Raw genomic sequence first — 23,402 nt, forward strand, 5'->3', positions numbered from 1 at the left:
CAATCCATTGTGTCAGGCACATGTGAACATTTGTTGCCCTCATCAAAGAAAACATCTTTTTATTCCAAGCACATTTGTACATTTATTGTCCTCATCATTCTCAAAACATTTGCTTTCTACTTGAGCCCTTGGTATCAGCGCCTCATTTTCCCCCTCCCTTCCCGCCCATGAAGGAATAGTGTTTAAGAGAGCTGAATGCCAACCTGCTACATGAGATGAAAGAGATAGCAAATAGAAGAATGTTTCAAGCCTGTTTTAACCATCAGCACAACATTGAATATGAGAGGAAAAAGAAGATGGAAAGTGAGTTCCAGTGGATTAACAAAACAGCGTGTGGTCCACCTGAAGGAAGTCTTAGCCGAAGCCAGAATACAGACATCAAGTCGAAGAGAAGAGTGATTCAGAAGCCTTCCCGGAACACTGACGGAGCAGCTAAGACCTCGGGGTGCCGACACTTGGGCTCCATCTGTTAATAGGGGCTAAATAATTGGTTCCCTAACTTGTCTGGCCAGATTTTTTTAAGCCAATACTTAAAAAGTTTCCAAAGAGTTTTTTTGAGAAGAATAAATTTACTTATAGACTTGTATTAAACCAAATTATTTGTGATGCTGATAGAAGTTAGAGGGTTAAGAGCGAGTTTCTTTTGAAGTATTTACTCTTGAGCTGTAAAATTAGCGACTGTCTTCTAAGTGGAAACCCCCAGTCGTGAGAGAATACAGATCTGGAAGAGAGGCGTCTGAGAGCAAAATGGCCAACTCACAAGGAATAAAGAATAGATCTTCCTAGTTCTCAGCTTAAATCATTATGATCCATTCCATGGGAGGAAAATGAGGTTATCTGCTCCTATAAAGATTAATAGCCTTGAAAGCCCCTGTATAGAATCAGCTCCAGGGCAGGGATATCTGGTTTTGACTTGGTTTAGCTTAAAAGACCACAAAGAAATCATTGGGCAATCTGTGAAGGTTCCCAATGTGGAACTTCCATTTCCTAAAATAGGTGTTACCATCCTATGTGTACCAATGTCTTTTACCAACCAGGAAGCTCGTGGCACTGCCGTTTTTTATAGCCTCCTTTGTCCTCATTATGTGAAGTAACTACAATATCATTCTACGTTGAACCGAGACAATTCATTCAAATTGCTTACACAACACTAATAAATCCTCAATAAAAGCTGTCATTAGTCAAAACAAATCTATAGTATTTAAAAGTTAATATGGCGGTTACTCTTGATGGAAAAATAGTGACAAAAGAGGTGATATGCTAGTAATTCTCTTTGTTGATCTGAGTGAGCATTATGGGGATTAAATTCTTTGACTTGTGTATTTTTTATTTGTATACTTTTGGGTATGTATCTCACTTCATTGAAAGGTTAACTGTTGTTAGTAAAGGATTTTCAAATAAAGATGTTCTGTAAAATTAATGCATGACACATTGATATAGGTAATGAACCAAAAAAAATTGACTAGCAAGTAGGAGTAGGATTTTTAAAAAAATTCATTTTCTCGTATGTGTGGGTAGAAGTAAGCAAAAATAAGGTGGAAAGAGGGAACCGATTACAAGGAACTCTGCGACCTCCTCCCTGGGGGACGGACAACAGAAAAATGGGTGAAGGGAGACATCGGACAGGGCAAGATATGACAAAATAATAATTTCTAAATTATCAAGGGCTCATGAGGGGGGACGGATCGGGGAGGGAAGGGAAAAATGAGGACCTAATGCTGGGGGCTTAAGTGGAGAGGAAATGTTTTGAGAATGATGAGGGCAATGAATGTACAAATGTGTTTTACACAATTGATGTATGTATGGATTGTGATAAGAGTTGTATGAGCCCCTAATAAAATGATTTTTAAAAAATAAGGTGACTTTTTTTCCCCCTCAAGGTATTCTTTGAGTTTTTAACACAAGCAACTTTTCAGAAATGGGAGTTTCCAAGAGATTTTCTTAAATACTTTACAATTTAAAAAAATATTCATCCCAGGATCGTGGGTGAATCTATAATTCTTTTAACATTTGAAAATGTGTTTTTGAGAACAGAAAATAAGTTGTTAGAGCTTAAAACAAGGAGCTTTTGCAGATGCAGTTAAATCATCTTTGACAATTAAGGAATCACAGCAGTAGCCTAGCTCAGAACTAAAAGGTTTTTGTTTTTTTTTAGCTTTCTCTGAAAACAAAACATTGCAGTATCTTTTTCCTCCTACAGAATAACCAGGCAGATCTAGAGAATGCCACAGAGGTGCTTTCGGGGTACCTGGAACGAGATATTTCCCAAGATTCTCTGCAGGATATAAAGCAAAAGGTTCAAGATAAGTACAGGTGAGTTTGTTTCATTTGCTTTTAATAGCTGTTGAGCAAAAGTTTGTGCAGTGGTACTGTACTATGTCTTGGTGATGAAGTTAGGTGATAGTGAGGCTGGGCTGAGCATATTCAACAAATGAGCTGCTGCCATGTTTCTTGCAGATTGCTTCTGTCCATTGGGCAGAGAATTGCAGCTAGTAGTGCTGATCAAGCATAGAGGAAATCCGCCTTTTACCCCACCAGCAATATGATTCTGCTGCATCTGTTCAGCTGTATGTACTTAGTTGCTGCCCTACAAGGAAGAAAGATCCTAAATGGGCAAGTGGCTATTAGGATGAGGGGTGAGAATAGGATGCTGCTCCAAACATGGGGATTCTGTGGGTCACAACTATTGACAACTGATTTACCCAAACTCATTCTTTAGAATTTTAATTAAATTTATTATTTCTAAGGAGAGAATTACTTTGCTGAGGGTTGATAAGCCACTTCTTAAGCTAAAGTTTGATTTTAGCAAATGTTTGATTTCTCAGCATAAAGTTTGTCCCCTCCTCCCCCTAAGTTTTTTCTTTTAATCATTAAATAAAATAACTGAAGGAAACCTGAGGAAATTGGAAGACTTGGAGATTTAGGCCCTAACTAATATTATCACTTATTTAGTAAACTATATCTAATTACCTTGTATTTATAGTGCTTTTATGGAGTACAAATATTTTTCAGATGCAAATAGGTAACCCTTGACATTACTTCTTTCTGATGTGATTTACTCTGTAAACTGTCTATAGAATGGTGAGGTTGAATTGTGGATGGTTTTCAAGTTCTTTACGGACTTTTAGTGTTGCTATAAAATTAGTAACCCAGGGCTATGTATCATGGCTGTACAGAAAATACTGTTTTAATATTAGAAACAATTTATGTACCTATATACATAGATCCACAAATGGGCCTGTTAAAAACCAGATGCATAGTTCTATAACAATGCCTTTAAAAATAAGTAAATATTATTTTATTAGTGGAGACTGACCAGTTTTATTTTTGTCTTTAATTACAGATACTGTGAGAGTCGACGACGGGTTTTGTTACAGCATGTGCATGAAGGCTATGAGAAAGATCTGTGGGAGTACATTGAGGACTGAGAATGGCCCTGCATAAAATGAACTATGAAAACTTTACCATCTAGAGTGCTCATGCAATTAAAACAAACAAAACAAACACAAACAAGGAGGCAGTAAGCCTCTTCTGACACCGATGGTCTGTAGTACCGGAATTCTGTTTTGTTAACAGGAAGTTTAAGTAAATTATATTGTAATAAAAAAAAGGTAGATATAAACCATTGTACAACAGTATTCTAGGCCGCCAACAAGTGTGACAGACACACTTAAAAGCCCTCCAACTTTAACTTGTAACGTAGCTTCATTCTCAAAGCTGACTTCTTTTTCCTGAGTGTAGTACAGTTAAAATTCAAAACAGCTCTTTGACACTGCTTTTCACGTCCAAACCATTCATTTTGTTGTACTTTGGTAAAGAATTTCTTCTCTTCCCTCCCTGACACATACAAGTACACCCACACACAGACTGTCATACCCCAAGGTCCCAAGTGAACGATGAGTAGCTCCTTGTAAAGAAAATTCTTGGGGCAGGGAAGGGTAGTAGCAGGAGGATTAGACAAAAACACACAAAAAAACTTTGTATATGACTTTTAAAACAAGAGGACAACACAGTATTTTTCAAAATTGTATATAGCGCATATGCATGGACAAAGCAAGCGTGGCACGTGTTTGCATAATGTTTAATTACAAAAATATTTATTCTTTAAAAATCTTCAAGATTATGTCTATTTGCTGTGCTTTTTCTTTGAGTTTGCTTTCTATTTCTAGGGTGGGGTAACAAGTATGTTGGTTTAGCTCCTCTGGAAGCCCTAACCCGGACTCTCTGCTCCCCTTTTCCGCTCCTGAGGTTACTGTGCCCTTTCTGGTTTGGTTATGTCTGTTACTGGTCAGGGCCTCATACCTGGCATTCTCAGCTCCTGATTGGGTACAAAACAAATGTATTAGAGGCTGAGTTTTGACGAAATGCCATGGCCTGAAAAGGGCTGCAGTGGGGAACTTTGTTGCTGTCGTTGAAGATGACCCCAGCCCCACTCATCTCCCTCACCGTGGCCTCGTCCATCTCCCTATGCCTTTGTGTGTTCCTGTCATACGCACAGCTGAAGGCGTCCTAACCAACCATCGCATCCAGAGGAAGCATTTGACAGTTTACTTCCTTTCAGATTTTTCATTTTTAATTGCTGCTTTGAGCCTTTTAAGATTTTAGTTTTGGCTCTTCTTTTACCCTTTCTCCATGGTAGGGTGTCAAATAGAATGTTTTTGCTTTAAATATAAATAAATAGCCGTTCACTTAGTCTCAGATTGTGAATTTAAAATGGCAGATACTGAAATTGCGTGCGTGCGTGTGCGTGTGTGTGTGTGTGTGTGTGTGTGTGTGTTGCTGTGGGTTCAGTTTGATGGCAAAACACCTTTAGAACATGATATTCTCATCTAGTGCATTTAAATAGAAATCACCGAGTTTGCTTCTTTTCTATGGTCAGCAGGTAGGAGAATAATGCATATTAGCTGTGATGTCCATTTTTAAGAAATTTCTACTAAGCTATGTTAAAAGTAAAGGATGGTGGTGGTTTTATTAACTATATGCCTGTGTATGCCATTCTGGGTTACGGTATTTTTCAACAGGTCAGCACCCCTAAATCTCAGTTTTTCATGGGAGTGCAGAGTGAACTAGGCAATTAGATTAAGAGGTTTTAATATTAAATACCAATTTTGGCTGAGGACCTCTTTGTCTTCCTTGAAATGTCTTGCGCCCAGGGGAGTGTTTACCATTTGTGAGGCAGCTGTGTCTGCTCTTGCACTGTACATCTTATTACTCCATTGGGAAGTGGGTACACTTTCCTCTGGCCTTTTGCCTAAGTTAGGCTTTGCTGAATCAACCCTACTTTTCCTTTTAGAAAAGGTTGTTACATGAGATGTACTTGCAACTGTTCTTTTCCCATCCAGAATCAGTGAATGTTTGCGGAATATATTATGCTGCTTCCTTAAACCACTTGTCGCTTTAGGATCAACTTGACCTGTGCCGTTCTCCTCACCTCCCTTGCCACCTCAGGTGTAAATCTGAACTCAGCGTTCGCTTCCTCCATTTTCTCTTCTCCCTTTCCCCGTCATCCAGCTGACTCTACTTTAAATGACTGCATCAATCTTAAATACATTTATCAAAACAGATTTTTTTAATTATTATTATTAGAAAGCTTGAATAAGTTCCTTTCCCTGGTAACTTTGAAAAGCAGCCAGAGTTGCTTCAGAGATGTATGTGGCTCCTTTAACATGCTTTGTGTATGTTGTGTTCTTTTAAAACCTTACCAGTTAAACTTTGCAGTATCTAGGTTTAAGTGTCATAAATCCTCTTCTCATGCTCCCCTTGCACCAACTATCCACGATAGTTTGTGCAGTTCGGGATGCCAGCCCCCATGGAGGGACAGTGCTGTTAGAGATAATTTCTAGTTTCGGTGTTGGCGTACTACCTGAGAATATTGTAATTGTGGGTGTATTCTCTAATTTGGATCAGGGTGAACTGGCCTTTTCTACTCTGAGGCTTTTAATAGCTATCTCCATATTTGAAGAAAAAAAAATCCCCACATTAACTGCTTTCATTGTAAGTAGCTCTGATGCCCCAAACTGGGATAGGCAAGCCATATTATATTGACAGCTTCCCTATTTCACCTACCTAAGTCTTGCTATCAGAGGGCTCTTCACCATAAGCATCAGGGATTCCCTGTCTTCTTGAGAGCAGTTACATTGTCTTTTGAAAAGTGCATGCTTTGTTTATTTGGACAGTTCATGAAGCAGAGATGGACTTTCAACAATCTACAATAAAATTTTGATTCGAAGCTCAGGACACAAACCACAGTGATAAATTTGATTAGCACAGAGTATCATCAGGCTCTAAATTCTGTGTAATTTTCTGACCCAGATTGTATGTGTTTTTATGTGTGTTTAAATAAAAATTATTAAATACACACGTGTATACATACGTAAGTATACAACAGATCCAAGACTGATTGACTTGATTTGAAACAGTTGAATGGCAGTGTAAAATGTGGTTTAGCCATGGTTAGAAATTGAAATTTAGTACCAAGAAAGTAATGGACTTGATGTAACAGATTCTGTTAGTTGGAAATCCTGGTATAGAGCACTTGGGGGTTGGGAGGGGGCGGGTTGGTGAGACAATCAGATTGGTAAATTGATTAAATGCTCCTAACCCTGTAATTTTGTGCATAGAGCACCCTGTGCTGTGGAAATAACTGTTCTTAGATTTTCATTGTAACTGGACTGTTCAGGTTGCCCAGAGGGAAAGAACATTCCTAATTCTAATAAAATAAACTTTTATTTTGTTATTCCATTAGTTACTTATGTTTATTTTAATAGTTAAAAAGGGGAGAGAAAAAAGACATTGGTGGCCTGACAACCACCTTGTATTACGTGCCTTATTCACCATCCCTACTTAATATAAAATGTCAAGATTTGGTTCCATTTCTTTGCAGGGAACTGTGAAATGACAACATCCCCTACAATTCACTCAGTTACCATAACCTTCCATTGTCTGCCTGGAACATTGATTAAGATATCCATCATATTGTAAGGACAATGGCATATGAGATACATGCTCAGTTGATTTTTGAATACTAATATTTTCCCCTCAGATAAAATATTGTCAGTTAACTGCAGAACGCCTCCCCAGTAACTTGTACTGTTCTCATCCTTAGAAGTGGATAAAGAGATGGAGAGTTGTCTTCTTAAAGAAGGCACCAGAGTTGGGGATAGTTGTCCTTGACATTCTCTCCCAGATTAGATTTAGTACAGTATACTTTGTTATTATTTAGATCTGTAATTATGGGTGTTTATCACTTTTCATCTTCGATGCACTTTAACTTACACTACCCTCTAAGTAGATGGAGTAAAATTTGCTCTGCTCTACAAAAGAGGAAAAGAGGCTCAATTTAGACTCTCTCACTGACTCACTCACTCACTGACTCACTCACTCACTGTCTCACTCTCTCACTGACTCACTCTCACTGTCTCACTCACACACATACACACACAAAAGGCTCAATTTAATTTACCCAAGATTACAGTGTCTGTAGCTTGGACTCAATATATCTTACTGCTTGATGCGTCCATGTCTCCTCATATTTGGATTTTGATACCAGAAAAGGTCCTTAACTATGGTTTTGTGCTTTTAAAGTGCTTCAAAGACTATATCCTTTTCCTTGTCTTAAAGCAGCGTTATGTACTATCTCCATTCTTCAACTTCTCTTAGAGTCAACTATTTATGTGGCTGTGTTTGTCTAATTGTTAGGAACCAGATTAGGAAAGCGGCCCTTTACATTTTGCAGACCCCATGTAAAATGTTGAGCATGATTTGGTGTGATAAACAGTGCCTGAGCACTTTGCATTTATTGATCTAGTTTTTTTGTAAAAATTAAAATCTCCATGTAAAGGATTTTGGGTAGTATGCAGGAATCTGTTAAGGGTCTTGTTCGTAACTGAAAATGTGGCTGAACAGCCCATATACTTCTGTCTCCCATTTAAAAAAAAAAAAACAACCGTTTATTGGGGACTCTTAATTACAGTTCTTATAACAATCCAAACATACATCCATTGCGCCAAGCACATTTGTACATAAGTTGGCATCATTTTTTTAAAAACATTCTCTATTTGAGCCTTGGTATCAGCTCCTTGGTTTCTCCCTCCCCCATGTCTGTTTCTTTTTGAAACTAATGACCAACCTCTAAATTAAAATTTTGGTTTCTGTGTGGTTAAATTCAGCTTTTATGGCAATTGTTGATTTTTCTCTAGACAGTAGTATTTGGATAAGCAAATTTAACATGGAATTCTTTAGAAAATCTGAACAGTAGAGGTGTTTATTTAGGGCCATTTTTAGAGTAGGAATCAGTAAGTGAATTAATCACACATTGATAGCACTTCTCGGTACCAAAATTAGAGAATCCATTCTAATTCTTGCTGACCCGATGCCCGTGTGTGCCAGAATAGACTGTGTCCCATAGGGCTCTCAATTCAAAAGTAGATAAGCCTTTCTTTCAAGGCTCCTCTGAGTGGACTCAAAACTTAATATAAGGTAGAACTGCCCCCTGTGGGTGTCATAGACAAACTATAGGAGTAGAAAGCCCTTATTTTTCTCTGGCAGAGCAGCTGGTGGTTTTGAACTCCCAATCTTTTGGTTACTAGCCCAACGCATAACCACTACGCACTGTTACTCCGAAAGTAATCTAGCAGCCTGTCCGTAAGAGTCAGCTAGGGAAAAAAAAGTCAGCTTTAAAAATTTTTGAATTAACATGCTCTGAGAGAAACCTGTGAAATCGTGAATTCCCTCAGTTTTGAAATGTTGATTATTTCTTGACTATGGTCAAAGAACCACTTCCTACTTTCTTTAAGAAGGCTTCAGGAAGTTTGTGGGAAAGATAATAGAATTTCAAAGTAATATTTTTCCAGAACTTTTATTAACCTTGGCAGAGGGTCTCATTGGTAGGTGTAAGCCCTGTCTGAGACAATAGCTATGAGTCAGAATCAACTCAGTGCCCGTGAGTTTGAGTTTAAGACTCAAGAGTCCACCTTGGAGCAAAGAATACACTAAGCCAAAAACCAGTTCTTGAGAAATGGAACTGAGGACCTAATGCCGGGGGTTTAAGTGGAGAGAAAATGTTTTGAGAATGATGAGGGCAATGAATGTTCAAATGCGCTTTGCACAATTGATGTGTGAATGGATTGTGATAAGAGTTGTATGAGCCCCTAATAAAATGATTTAAAAAAAAAAGAATAAAAGACAACCACGGTTAAAAAAAAAATTTATCATGAGGGAGGGAAAAATGAGGGTCTGATACCAAGGGCTCAAGTAGGAAGAAAATGTTTTTAAGATGATGATGGCAACATATGTACAAATGTGCTTGACATAATGTATGTATGTATTGTGATAAGAGCTGTATGAGCCCCCAATAAAACATTTTTTAAAAAATGGAACTGAAAAATGAAAGTATTCATGTCAGTTGGCAATACATCTCTTTCTAAAAGGGAAATTATCAGAATGCAAATCAGTGGAGCCAGAAAGAAGTTGAATGCTTATAATGTGCATTCAAACTAATACATGCTTCCACTTAATCATGGTGAGTTGAAGTTATAACAAAACTTAACCATTTTCTTTTCATTTCATTCTTTGGTATTCTTGTAACACTTTTCCCATTTTTATCCCTCAAGTGTAGTGGAAAGATCAGTATTTCTCAGTTTCCCCTTTTGTAAAATAAGAATACTAATAGTAGCCATAAATTTTGAAGAATTTCTTCCAGTGCTCGATTACCCATGTTGCCTAAGCAGCCCTAACAGAAAGGTGCATTACTGGCCTGTTTTGTAACAGGCGCACAGATTGTTGCTCAAAAGTTACAGTGAGTTTATGGCAGGATTATGTTTGTCTGTCTTTATGTGTTCATTCTGTTAGATTATCTACCTTTGTTATAGAAATATAAGGATTAAAAAAATGAACATTTTCCCAAACCTAGTTACCAAGTAATAGTGCTAAATTGGCAGCAGGGGGGAACCCACAAAACTCCTCCAGCTTGTCTTGTAGGTTCTCAAAGATTGGCCCCAAGAACATTGAGGCTGGCAGGGTCTGTGCCATCTGCATGTCCACATTAGTCTCTATAAAGTAGCCTCGGTTTTTTTCTGACAGCTACTCAGTAGCTTCCAAGTGTGACATTGTATCAATGGTTTCAGACAGACAATGCGAGGGCCAAGGGGTAGGGTAATTAGTATAAATTTGACTTGGTTGCTTACCCTAGTGGATTGGGGGACAAGGGATGGAGAATGAGCCACAAATCTAGGAAATCCTGTTCAGCTGGGCATACATTATAGAAGGTATCTACAGTAAAACAAGGTATTACAGTGCCCTGCAAGTTTTTTCTTTTTAGGAAATAGGGAATTCGTACAGAAGAAAATAGTTTTGACTGTGTACTAAGCAGTTCATGTGCATTATCACTTAAACTCAAGAATCTTATTAAATGGTTTACTACTCTCCTCTAACAATTGGAGCTCATAGAAAGTGAATAACTTTCCTTCAGCAAGTCTTGGAATGAAGATTCAGACCTAGAATCATTCAACTCCAATGGTGCCAGGCAGAGTTCCAGGCACTAGCCGATGAACAAAGGATCTGTTGGTTGATCGAAAACTCTCGACTGCAGTTCTACATGGGTATTGGATGGATTACCCAGTCACCCAAGCAGTGATTGGCAGAGCTGGAGCCATAGCTTGACCTTTAGTACTGTATTCTTTTCAACCACCCTGTAGTTGCTTCTCAGACAGCTTTGCCAACAGCACCTGCCGAAGTTATGTAGATTGGGGAACTTCCAGCCTTAGATTGCCCTGGAGACTTGATGACTAATATTTTTGTCTCTGTTCAAAACAGGTGCCACTCATTAGCCTCACTTGACTACAGAGAAGGACCTAAAGTATGTCCTCCTCTCTCCTGTAAGAGCCACTGTGGCATTTTAATGAATAAGCCTCATATTACGGAAACCTCTTGAGAAGGCCTGTCTGATTATATGACGATCTTAGTGACTTCATGTGCATAAAGCAACATTTTCTGATATGAATGTCTTGCTTGGCACCTATCTCCTTCACTGAATAGCCCTGTATAAAAAGTTTGGTACTTCAGGTGGCCTGCATTTCACCATGGAGTTTCCAAGCTTTCCGGGTAGGAACTTGGAAGGTGATTATAGATAACGTGACACTGCAGTGCCTTATCCAAGTATTAATTGCCATCGATCTTATGCCAATGCATTGCAGCCCTGTATGACGGTAGAACTGCTCCCTTTGGGCTTCTGAGACTAAATCTTTAGAGGTGCATAAAGCCTTCTTTCTCCCATGGGGAGGGTTGTGGGTTCGAACTGCTGGCCTTTCTGAACTACAGTACCCCCAGGGCTCTTTGTGGTTCCCTATAATAGTAGCCTGTTAATTCTCCAGAAAGTTCCTTCAGCTGAAAGCTTGTTTCTATAGATTTTATTTCCTTCTGGTGGCCTTTCCCCACCCCCACGCCCCTTCTCTCTCTCCTGTTTGGTTGATGACAAAGCAGTGTCCTAGAAACCCCACTTTAGTCCACATTAAACAGCTATTCTTAGAATTGTAAATCTGGAGCTTACGCAATGAAGAGCTGGTTCTCTGAAACCCATTGGCCAAGTGAGCTGTTTGAGGAGTGAGCAAACATGCACAGGCGTTTAGTTCTAGAGACCCTATTCAAAAACACTCCTTGTTGAATTTTCCAGTCATTTTTTTTTAACATTTTATTAGGGGCTCATACAACTGTTATCCCAATCCATACACACATCAATTGTGTAAAGCGCATTTGTACATCGTTTCTCAAAACATTTTCTCTCCACTTAAACCCCCGACATTAGGTCCTCATTTTTCCCCTCCCTCCCCGCTCCCCCCTCCCACATGAGCCCTTGATAGTTTATAAATGGGTATTTTGTCTTATCTTGCCCTGTCCGACGTCTCCCTTCACCCACTTTCCAGTCTTACTCTTGCAGAGAGCATTCCCTATGTGTGCTCCTATGTGTGTAGATCACACATTTATGGAGCACCTCATGTGGGCCAAAGTTTGGACAACAGATATTCTAATGGACCATCCCTAAATGATAAAAGTTCTTGCACCTGCTCCCAATCCATTTATTAACTAATGGTGGCCTTCCGTCTTCCTGTTATGAACACAAAGTTGCTTGTTAATAAATTTCTACCACATGAACTTGACTGGTGGTTCATTTCTACATAAAATCACTTGCTATGGCCACCCATGTGTATCAGAGGGCTTATGTATGAGAGTCCAGGTGGTTTCCTGTGGCTGATTTCTTGCTTTTCTTCTGGGTGAACTCAAACTTGCAGTCTTTGAGTTAGCAGCTAAGTGTTTCAACTGTTTGCACTCTACAAGGATCCCTCATGTATACAAAACCAAGGCATATTCTAAACAGTTTTCTAGGAAGGGAGGTAGCATATCGAGTGTCTACAGGCTCTGGATAGGAAATAATTTTGTATGCAAATACCCTGAGACTGATTCTGAGCGTTGTAAAAGCCATGGCAGCACATGGGTGGGCTCAATGCAGGGTCTGATTCTTCCCTTTGAATAATACATTTTTACCCCATGATTTTGACTGACTTGCAGTAGAGTGGGCTAAATACTTTGTAAAGAACTCCCCCTCTCCCCATGTCTTCAGATTAAAATAATTAGCACAGGTCAGTCCCTTTTCATGGCCAAATGGTTGCTCATTAACCAATGAAAATAGAAGACTTCTACAAAATTACTTCACAGATTCGAATGTCTTTGGACATTAGATTGTGAGACCAGTAAGAAACACTTTAGAGCCCCAAGATCACAGTGAGAGCAGAGTAGATAGCTTAGTAAAAAGTTGGGAATACATGATCCTGGAATAGCTTCCTCCCGCCCTCCATGCCCCACCCCCAACCAAAAAACAAACCAAATTCACAACCATCAGCTCTGTGGGCATGTGGTAGAACTGCCTCTCTGGGTTGTCAAGATTATAACTCTTTACGAGAGTAGAAAGGCTCCTCAGTGGAGCAGATGCTGGTTTCCAACTGCTGAACTTGTAGTTGGCAACATGCATACTCACTACACCACCAGCGCTCCTCTGCCCACAACACGCTTTTGTTTTAAATTGAGGTACAATTAATATACAGTTAAAATAATACTAAGTGCTCAATTTGATGAGCTTTGACAAGTACATAGACTTGTATTATAACCACCCAAAAGACCACATAGACCATTACTGGTAACCTAGAAATTTCTCTTGTGCACTTTTCAAATCAATCTGTTTCCCCTCCTGTAGTCACTTATTTTTATCACTAAAGAGTAATTTGGCCTGTTTTTGAACTCCATATATGTAAATGGAATCCTATATACTCTTGCATATGGTTTCTTTCACTTAATTACTTTCAAGTCTCATGTATATTGTTTCATGCATCAGTAGTTCTTGGCTACTGAATAGTAGTACATTTGACAAATATGTCACAATTTGTTTATTCATTCCCCAGTTGATGTGCATTTAAACTGCTTCCAATTTGGGGTGATTATTAATATGGCTGCTATGAACAGTCTTACACAAGTTCTTTTGTGGATATATGTTTTCAGTTTTCCCAGAAACAAATATAAGAATAGAATTGCTGAGTCATACGGTTAGTGTCTTTTTTTGTTTTATAAGAAACTACCCTCTGTTCTCTAAAATGGTTTTTACCACTTTGTTCTCACACCAATAATGTCTGAGAGGTCAGTTGTTTTCACATCTCTGACACATTTAGGTGTTAGGTGCCGCCAAGTTGGTTCTGATTCATAGTGACCCTATCTCGGTCCTGTGCCATCCTCACAATTGTTATGTTTCAGCCCATTGAAGTAGCCACTGTTTCAATCCATTTTGTCAAGCGTCTTCCTTTTTTTCCTCCGCCTGGCTACTTTACCAAGCATGATGTCCTTCTCCAGGGCCTGGTCTCTCCTGATAACATGTCCACAGTCCATGAGACAAAGTCTTGCCATCCTTGCCTCTAAGGAGTATCCTGGCTGTACTTCTTCCAAGACAAATTTGTTTATTCTTTGGAGTCGGGGGTACTTTCAATGTTCTTCACCAACAGCACAATGCAAATGCATCGATTCTTCTTTGGTCTTCCTTATTCAAGGTCCAACTTTCACGTGCATACAAGAAGGTACCATGGCTTGGGTCAGGTGTACCTTAGTCCTGTAAGAACCATCCTTGTATTTCAACACTTTAAAGAGGTCTTGGGCAGGCAATTTACCCAATGCAATGCATCAATTAATCTCTTGAGTGTTGTTTCCATGAGGATTGATTGTGGATCTAAGCAAGATTAAATCCCTGACTACTTCATTCTTGCCACTCATTATCGTGATGTTACCTGTTGGCCCAGTTGTAAGGATTTTTGTTTTAAGTGGCAGTCCTTGATTTCATTAGCAAGTCCTTCAAGTCCTCATCGCTTTCAGCAAGCAAGGTTGTGCCATGGGCATATCCCTAGTGGTTAATAAGCCTTCCTCCAATCCTGATGCTGAGTTCTTCTGATTATTTGCTCAGTGTACAGATTGAATATGTATGGTGCAAGTATACAACCCTGATCCACACCTTTCTTGATTTTAAACCAGGCAGTATTCTCTTGTTCTGTTTGCATAACTTCCTCTTGATCCACGTACAGGTTTCAAATGAGCACAATGAAGTGTTCTGGTATTCACATTCTCCTCAAGACCCACACAGTTGCATGCCTTCAACTAAGGCATTGTCAGATATGTGTACGATATTATTTTGCTATACTGTGGTTTGTCTGATAATTTACTTTGTGAAATCTTAAACATTTTTAAGTCATTTGAATTTCATTTAAGCAGTCCCTTGTGGCTAATGGTTACTGCATTGTGCAGTGCACCTCTAGAAATTATACGTGGTGTTCTCTTGTTATTTAGTATTTTACATGTATAATATGCTGTAAACTCCACAATGGATTCTTTATTTATTTATTTTTTAAATTTTACTCCACAATGCTTTTCCTACTTTCCAGGAAATCCAGGACTCCATCTGGTAACATTAACATTCAATTTAAATAACTCCTGGCATTTATTTGTCTTCAATTTTTCTAGAATTCTCTAAGCTTTTATCTTTCAGAGAATGTTTATTTTATTTTTTTATTTTGCTCTTCTGAGGGGTATTTTAATTGAATATAGAATTTTCCGTAGAGTACTTCATTTATTTCTTCTTCCAGTACTGTAAAATTATTTATCTGCTGGTCTCACTTGTTTCTAATGAGTGTTTTCTATTACTTTTATTATCAATCTTCTGCCTATAATGTACCTACACACACACACACACACACACACACACACACACCGGTGGCTTTTAATATCTGCTGCTTGGTTTTCATCAGGTTGGCTTTGATAAGTTTAAATATTTTATTTGTGTCTGCTTTACTGAAGTTCTTGGATCTGTTTTGGTGTCGTCCATTAATAGTAGATAATTTGTGGTTATTATCTCTTCAAGCATTCTTTTGGTCCCATACTCTTGTTGACTCTTCTCATTCTGATAATCCAATTACACATATATTAGATGATTTGATATTATCCTACATATCTCAGGTGATATATTTTATTGCTGTTCTTGCTTTAACCTTTAGCTGTCTTCAAGTTCCCAATCCTCTACTAATGCTGAGCTGCTAAACACTTCTAATGAATTCTTCATTTTTATTTTTCATTTCTAGCACTTCACATCCATATGATTAATGTTTTTGCTAAAATTTCCCATTTTATGTTAAATCCGGTTTTGGGCACACAAAATTTCCCATTTTACGCATGTTTTTCACATTTTCCACTAGATCTTTTAATATTTTAATCATAGGTATTTTACAGACTCTCTTGAGTCCAACATGCTAAACTCCAACTAGCTCTAGAGAGTTTTTTGTTTTGTTTTATTTTTTAGCATTTTAATCAGGTTTAAATTTCTGACTGATGGTTTAACATCTGGGTGTCTCTTCTTAAACTTGTATCGATTGCTTCATCTCATTATTTCTGCTTTTTGCATATACTGTATCGTGTGGATTTGATTGTATCCTGGACATCTTGTACAAAAGAACAGAAGTGACTGAAGTAAATATTATTTGCCTCTAAAACAAGGCATTCCCTTCTCTCTTTCAAGCTACTTAAGTAGAGGTTTAGTCCGTCTGAATCATATTTCCTATAGATCTGGGCTTTACTACAGCTTTGAGGCATTCAAGGAGCCCTGGTGGCATAGCAATTATAGCTGGGCTGCTAGCCATAGGTAGGCAGTTCAAAACCACCAGCCACTCTGTGGGGAAAAGATGAGGCTTTCTACTCCAGTAGAGAGTTACAATCTTACAGGGGCAGTTCTATCCTGTCCTATAGGGTCACTATGAATCAGAATGAACTTGGGGGCCTTGAGTCTAGTTTGGGGTTGTGTTGACTCTGTTTGTAAATAGCTTGAAGGTCCATTCAGAAGTTTTCCTTCAGCAGAGCTTGAGTTTTGGGACACTGGTAAAATTCTGGAGCTCAGACTTTTCCTCAGCCAGCCTGCTTCACAGTCAAGCTGCCAGGTGTTTCTATTACTGGGGACAAGTGTGGGGGCATGTTTCTCCCATTCTTTTGCCTAACTTGCTCCTAAGATTTTGTAGAGAAATTCCAACAATGTCGGAGGGATAGGTTGCTCACCTTGGGAACCCGATGGGTGGAGATTGACTTGATGACTATGGGTCGTTGGGTCCCAACTGTTAAACAGTTGGATACATTTCAGCTGATTTTTCTTTACTCCCATCATTATGATTGCTCCTAGCATGTAGTCCCCGCAGGAGTGTGAGTGGTCATTGGTTTATTTTCTCCTGTGAAGGACCTGGAAATTTCTGGTGCTCCACTCATTTAGGTGTCTTTGTCTCTTCAAATTTCTGACTAGTTAAAAAATATCTTTTTTATTTTCTAACGAATCTGGATTTATTATTATTATTATTTCTTGCTATGTTCTCTATGCAGCTCCTTGGGAGAAAGGCTGAGCCTTCTACTCCCATAAACAGCCTTGGAAATCCATCGGGGGTTGCTCTGAGGCGGTATTGACTCAATGACAGTGAGAGTTTTGAGATGTTCTCTATGACTTCTGTACCCAAATGAAAAGTAAATCCCAGTATTGGGGACTTTAAAATGGTTTTAGTTACTCAACAATGACTAAATAAAAAAATTTAAGGGAAAACAGAAGTATTAACTACACATTTTATTAACTAGGTTTTTTTCTTTTTTTGTCATATATATACACACCTATGTATTAATGTATATACACATACATAAATATAAGGCTTTCAGTGGCTACTTCCTTCCAAGCGGGGAGTTGAGTCCTCCTTCATTGTCTGATCTTCTGGAAGCTCTGTTGGAGCCTGTCCACTTTGGGTGACCCTGCTGGCATTTGAAAGACCAGTGACATGGCTCCCAGCATCAGAGTCACACACAAGTCCCCACAGCACAACAAACTGACAGACAAGTGGTGGTGTGCACAGGGTCACCGTGGGTCAAAACTGATTCCGTATTGTTGTGGTTAGGTGCCACTGAGTTGGCACGACCGAACACAACACGGCCTGGTCCTGCGCCATCCTCACAACTGTTCCTATGCATCTAGTTTTTTTTTCAATGAAAAAACATATGGGTATTACAAACTCTAAATTTTTCGAATAGTACACAATAAAGAGCAGATTGCCTCCCTCCTGAGGCCGAATCTCTCAGACCCCTTCCACAGAGACAAGTATCATCGCTACTTTTGATTTTGATTTATTCTAAAGATTGTGTTGACAAAAACATACTTAAATATTTTCCCTTATTTTACAGTCTATATACTATGCCCTAGTATGAATATACTTGGTTTTTTAAACAGTCCTTCATAATGGACGTTTGCATTGTTCCCAGTATTTTCTCATAAATGCAGTATATGCCCACAGCACCATTATGCATATCTGTAGTATCACAAATGGGTAATGTGTTATGCCGGGTTGACTATAGGGAAAGAAATTGAGTGACACTCAATATATCTGTAAGACAGAGTTTTATATCAAGAAGTAATTAGATATCAGCAAACATCCCAGCCCAACCATATCAAGTCCGTAAGTCCCTCTTCAGATTCACGCAGCCACATGCAGTGATGTAGAATGCAAGATCACAGACTGGTGTGGATCCAATGGCAGTGGCTGCCATCACAGGGCTTGCAGCAACCAGGGGCGCAAGGAGGCGAAAGCGGAAGAGAGAGCTGGTGAAGTTACCAGGACCCTCCTTATGAGAAGGCCACGCCCACAAGACATCACCATCAGGTTGTGACCTAATTGACAGGCTAAATTCCACCCCTACAATTATATATCTTCAAGTTGAATTATGTAACTACCACAGGTGTGTTAGAAATGCTACAGGAAGGCCTTTGAGGAGTCATTACTTTAAAGCAGTGGTTCTCAACCCGTGGGTCGCGACCCCTTTCGCAGGGGATGTTGATTCCTACAGTGGTTCTCAACCTGTGGGTCGCGACCCCTTTCACAGGGGTTGTTGATTCCTAACAGTAGCAAAATTACAGTTACGAAGTAGCAATGAAAATAATTTTATGGTTGGGGGGTCACCACAATATGAGGAACTGTATTAAAGGGTCGCGGCATTAGGAAGGTTGAGGAACACTGCTTTAAAGGAATATTTTAAATAACACTGGCTGGGCTCTTAAAACTTGGTGGTGTGGGATTGGTGGGGACGGCATTTCAAATGAGGCAGAAGGTGCTAAAGAATTGTCTTGCAAGTGGTATCAGAACAAATCTGTTAAATCTTAGCAAAAATGTGACATATTAAGATTTTTAAATCTATGAACTCAACTACAGCTCCTTCTTTATGTACATATAAAAAACCAAAACAACCCACTATCATCAAGTCAATTCTGACTCATAGCAACCCTATTTAGGGTTTCTGAGGCTGTAAATCTTCATAGAACAGAAAACCATCTAATTCTGATTCTCAACCCTATAGGACAAGGTAGCACTACCCCTGTGGGTTTCCAAGATGATAATGCTTTACATGATTAGAAAGCCCTGTCTTTATCCTGTGGAGCAGCTGGTGGTTTTAAACTGCTGACCATGTGGTATGCGCCCAACACATAACCATTACACGACCAAGACTCAATCTACATAGGGGATGTTAAAAAGTTACTGATGTCTGATTTCTCCCTTCGTCCTCACCCCTTATCTTGGGGGAAATGCTAGGTGCCATTTTGTTTTGAATGCCTTGCCTGGCTTTCTGACTGGACCAATCCTGATGACCAGCGCATTTTCCTAAGGGACACGAAAGCGCATGTCTATCCAAATAACATTCTTTATGTGGTTTCTGAGATTTTCCTGCAAAGATAACAGGTTAGAATAAGATTTTTTTCTATGTATTTGCGTAAAGAAAGCACCTTTAGATTGGTGATTACAATTTGAGAAACCAATGCACTTTCTTATGAAAAAAAGCCTTGAATATAAAGTTCGCTGTCTTCCTCCAAAGACTTGGTGATCAAAGAAGAGATTTAAAGTCATATAATAATAATGACAGCTTCTATTTCCTGGAAAATAACATGGACCTAACGAATACCACTTATTTCTTAAAGGGCCCCTTTCAGGAAGATTTTATATATTTAGAAGCAGGGTTGAGAGCTTTCCACCAACATCTGCTACTTTCCTCAGGCTTTCCATCTCAGTAATTGGCCAAACCATTCACCAGAAGCTTAAATTAAAAACCTGCCTATCTTTTTGTTACTGCACCCCCAACCCCATTTCATTACCCATCATTCATGTTTGTTCTGACTCCTAAATGCCTTTAAAGTCCATTAATTTTTTTATCCATAATTTTAGTCTAAGGGAACTGTTTTACTAGCGTCTCTTTTACAGCATACTTTGATCTACTATCACCTAGATTAGTCTCGTTTCCTTCCAATTCATTCTCCACTTGCTAGCTCGTGTATGTATAAGAAAGCTTTATAACAATAATTATGTATCAAGACAGCATCCCAGTTCGTAAATCTGATGCTAGTCTTTAAGTCCCTCTTCAGACTCACGTAGCCACATGTTAATGACTCAGAAGGATGAACTGGAGGCAGGAATATCCCAGGCTGGTGGGTGCAGCGTGGTCGGATGGACCCAGTCAATGGAAGCATGGTAGGGTGGCAGCAGCTCTCAGTGTTGGCAGCAGAGGACCAGCAAGTAGGAAGGTGGAGAAGTAGAGCGAGAGGAAGGTTCCGAGGGTCCTCCTTATAAGGCCACACTCCCAAGGAGGCATCATCAGGCTGTGGCCTGATCAACCAGTTGGAGTCCTCCCTACACTTTCATATCATCTACCTACAACATATCCCTTGCTTAAAACTTCTAGTGCTTTCCCACTGCCCTTAGAATCAAATCTCTGGCATGGCTTTAGTGTGTACTACTAGACTCTATCTTTAACAAGCAGCTCTCTTCCCCATTTCTCTTGTCCAGCCATACTTGTCTTTCTGTACAAGTATTTCACACAGGCCAAACACTCCCACTCTCAGGGCCTTTGCACGAGTTTGTGCCTTGAGCTTTCAGTTTCATTGTTAAGATCACTCAGGGAAAAATTTCCTGTCCAAACAGGTCTAGATTGGAACTCCCTGTTAGTTGTTCTTACTACTCTCTATTTCTCCCTCTTAGGATTTATGTTATACTTTTCACAATAAACTATTACTGAAAAGGTAATAATTCATAAGGTAAAACACTCAACATTTTACCAAATGGATAGAGTAAAAAGTGGTTTTCCCTCTCCTGTCCTCCTGCTGTTGAGTACATTACCAGAGATGCTTTTCAAGTACACAAGCTATTTTGTAGACAATATCTTTTTACTTTTTATTAATATAGTTGCTATATTAATTTTTTTGCAGTTAATAGTATGATCCTTCTATTTTAGTACATTAATAGATGCTTTTCTTTTACATTTGCACTATATTTCATAGCATGGACTTAACCATAATTTACACTCTTCTCCCCCACTACCCACTGTTGGGCATTTACATTGGTTTCAGGTGGGTAGTGTGTTCTGCATTGGGCTGTTAACCGTAAGGTCAGCAGTTCCAAACTACCAGCCACTCCATGGGAGAAAGACGAGGCTTTCTATTCCCATTCTCAGAAAACACAGTGGGGCAATTCTACCCTGTCCTGTAGGTCACTATGTGTTGGAATTGTCTGGATGGTAGTGATTTTAGTTTTTGCGTGTTCATGCTTTGGCTGTTAAAACAATGCCGCACTGAATAACTTTCATGTAAGTCATTTCCCCCATTAATTCATATGGAATAAAATCCTTGAACTGACTTTGTTCAAGCTTATGTGCACTTAAAATTTTGGTAATTATTGCCAAATTGCTCTGCGCAGAAGTTATAGCAATTCATATTCCAAGTAGCCCCGGATGAAGAATGCACATTTCCTCACAACTTGATCATTGACAATTTTGCTTCTTTGCCAACAGAAGAGGTGGAAAGTGGTATCTCATAGAAACTTTAATTTGCATGTTTTCTTCCATGAGAAAGTATTTCATATTTTTTATTCATTTGTATTTAGTTAGTGAATAGCTTATTCATAACTTTGTTATGAATTTCCTCACCCCTACCCTAAGGTTAGTCCTCAAGTGCAGATTTTTTGTTGTTTGTTTATCGAATAGTTCTGGAACTTGTTGAATGAGTAAGGGTCAGTCTAAAATTGGCTCAGATCACACAGTGTACACTCACTGCCATTGAGTTGATTTCAATTCAAACCGATTCTACAGGACAAGGTAGAAACTGCCCCTGTATTTCCAAGACTTAAACTCTTTATGGGAGTAGAAAGCCTCCACTGTCTTCTGGGGAGTGGCTGGTGGCTTTGAACCGCTGACCTTGCAGCTAGCAGCCCAATGCATAACCACTAAGCAAGCAGGACACACAGTAGTCTGGGTCAAAACTCGTGTTTGTCTCCAAAGCCCACGTTTTTCCCTCATTCACGAAATGGAGCAATTCCATTCCCCATCCCCGGGGCCGATAGATAAAACAGAAAATGGCTGGGAAGTGAGGACCGTGCCAAAATGGCGAATATACGCTTAAAGTCGCAGCCACTATTCCTCATTTTATCGCAGGCCTATTGTCGCCTGTTTGTCCCGAAAACGGGTTTCCGGGGTTCTGACGAAATCTCAAGATTTTAAGATATCCCAAACAAAACCAGCCTGTGGCTCAAACGGCGTGGCTTTACGAAATGGCGTGGACACGAGTGGGACGCCGAGGATACCGGGTACCAGTTGGATAGTGACAGCCAAGAAAAGGGGTGGGAAGTACGGTAAAAACCTCTGGGAGCCGGAAATCCCGGAGCGGGTGTGAAGGCTCTGCTGAGCGGAGCCGGAGCCGGAGCCGGAGCCGGGCGGGGCGGACACGGGGAGGGAGAGTCTGGCCACGCCCACCGCGCGGGTTGGGATTGGGAGCCGGCAATCCCGGAGTGGATGTCATGCCCCTGCCGGGCGGAGCCGGAACCGGAGCCGGGCGGGGCGGACACTGGGAGGGAGAGTCTGGCCACGCCCACCGCGCGCTCCCGGCTTCCCTTGCAGCGTCCCGCCCTCGGGGTGGGCTACGCCGAAGAAAGAGAAACACTAGCCGTGCATTTCCCCCATTGACTCCTTTCCGAGCCACGCCTGCTGGAGGGGCGGACTGCGAGCTTGGTTTTCTCCGCCGTCGCAGGAAACCTACAACCCTGTCTTTCCCGCTGAAGCCCCGACGCGTCAGCCTCGGTCTCACGACTTCCGTTTGCCTCGTCGTCTGGGAAACGCCGACTTCCGTTCGCGCCGCGGTGGGCGGAGCCAAGATGGCTGAGGAGAGGCTCGCGACGGTAAGCGCCCAGGTTGTGTTTGGCGCCGCAGCCGCTGGGCAGGGCAGAGCGGGGATGGCGGCCTGGCCCGCTGGCGGGCGCTGGGCATGGGTTTCCACTGTTTTACCCTGGCGGCCGCTCCCGGGGAGAGCCTGCGGCCGGCTCCCGCTCCCGGGGTCCCCAGCCTCGGACAGCCCGAGTCGGCTTCGCCGAGCGGCCAAGCCAGGTCTCCTCAGTCATGGCCTTTCCTCAAAGCCCTTCTGCTCGGTGTCACGAGGTCTGCAGCGGACGCAGGCCCACAGAGACAGTTCCTGTGAATCCCGCGAATTAGGGATTTAGTTTGACAAAACCAGGAAAGCTACAGCGTCACAGGCTTCTGCCGGTTGAGTGGAACCGTGTTTTCTTTGTCGTGATCAAGTGGGGAAAGGACTGGTGGCGATTCAGCGGCAGGGTTTGGCGTTGAATAAACTATGGAACTCCTGGTGGAGAACGCCGTCGATAAATTCAGATGGCCCAGTTTTTGAGAATTTGTAAAAAGCTTCACGTGTGAAATCTTAACTGCCTTGTGTTACTACTGGATTTCAAAACCTATTCGGCCCGTTTATTAGACTGGTTTAGTTA

General features: G+C 40.4%; 2 protein-coding genes across 3 annotated transcripts in view; both read left to right on the top strand.

The window, feature by feature from the left end:
* Window positions 1–6,736, top strand: part of ARIH1 (ariadne RBR E3 ubiquitin protein ligase 1) — a 105,121-nt gene extending 98,385 nt beyond the window's left edge. Inside the window, exons 14-15 of the mRNA XM_030889080.2 lie at window positions 2,201–2,313; window positions 3,344–6,736. Of these exons, the coding sequence (XP_030744940.1) occupies window positions 2,201–2,313; window positions 3,344–3,428 (198 nt within the window). The 3' untranslated portion in view covers window positions 3,429–6,736. The remainder of the gene's footprint in view (window positions 1–2,200; window positions 2,314–3,343) is intronic.
* Window positions 6,737–22,594: 15,858 nt separating this feature from the next.
* The window catches only part of BBS4 (Bardet-Biedl syndrome 4), a 51,405-nt gene continuing 50,597 nt past the window's right edge, over window positions 22,595–23,402 (top strand). For both annotated transcript variants that reach the window (XM_004712019.3, XM_045285779.1), the window contains exon 1: window positions 22,595–22,802. In XM_004712019.3, coding sequence (XP_004712076.1) covers window positions 22,779–22,802 — 24 coding nt within the window. In that variant the 5' untranslated portion in view covers window positions 22,595–22,778. The remainder of the gene's footprint in view (window positions 22,803–23,402) is intronic.

The sequence above is a fragment of the Echinops telfairi genome, unplaced genomic scaffold, assembly GCF_000313985.2.
Source record: "Echinops telfairi isolate 266 unplaced genomic scaffold, ASM31398v2 ScPeMD7_7475;HRSCAF=8513, whole genome shotgun sequence".
NCBI classification, from domain to species: domain Eukaryota; kingdom Metazoa; phylum Chordata; class Mammalia; order Afrosoricida; family Tenrecidae; genus Echinops; species Echinops telfairi.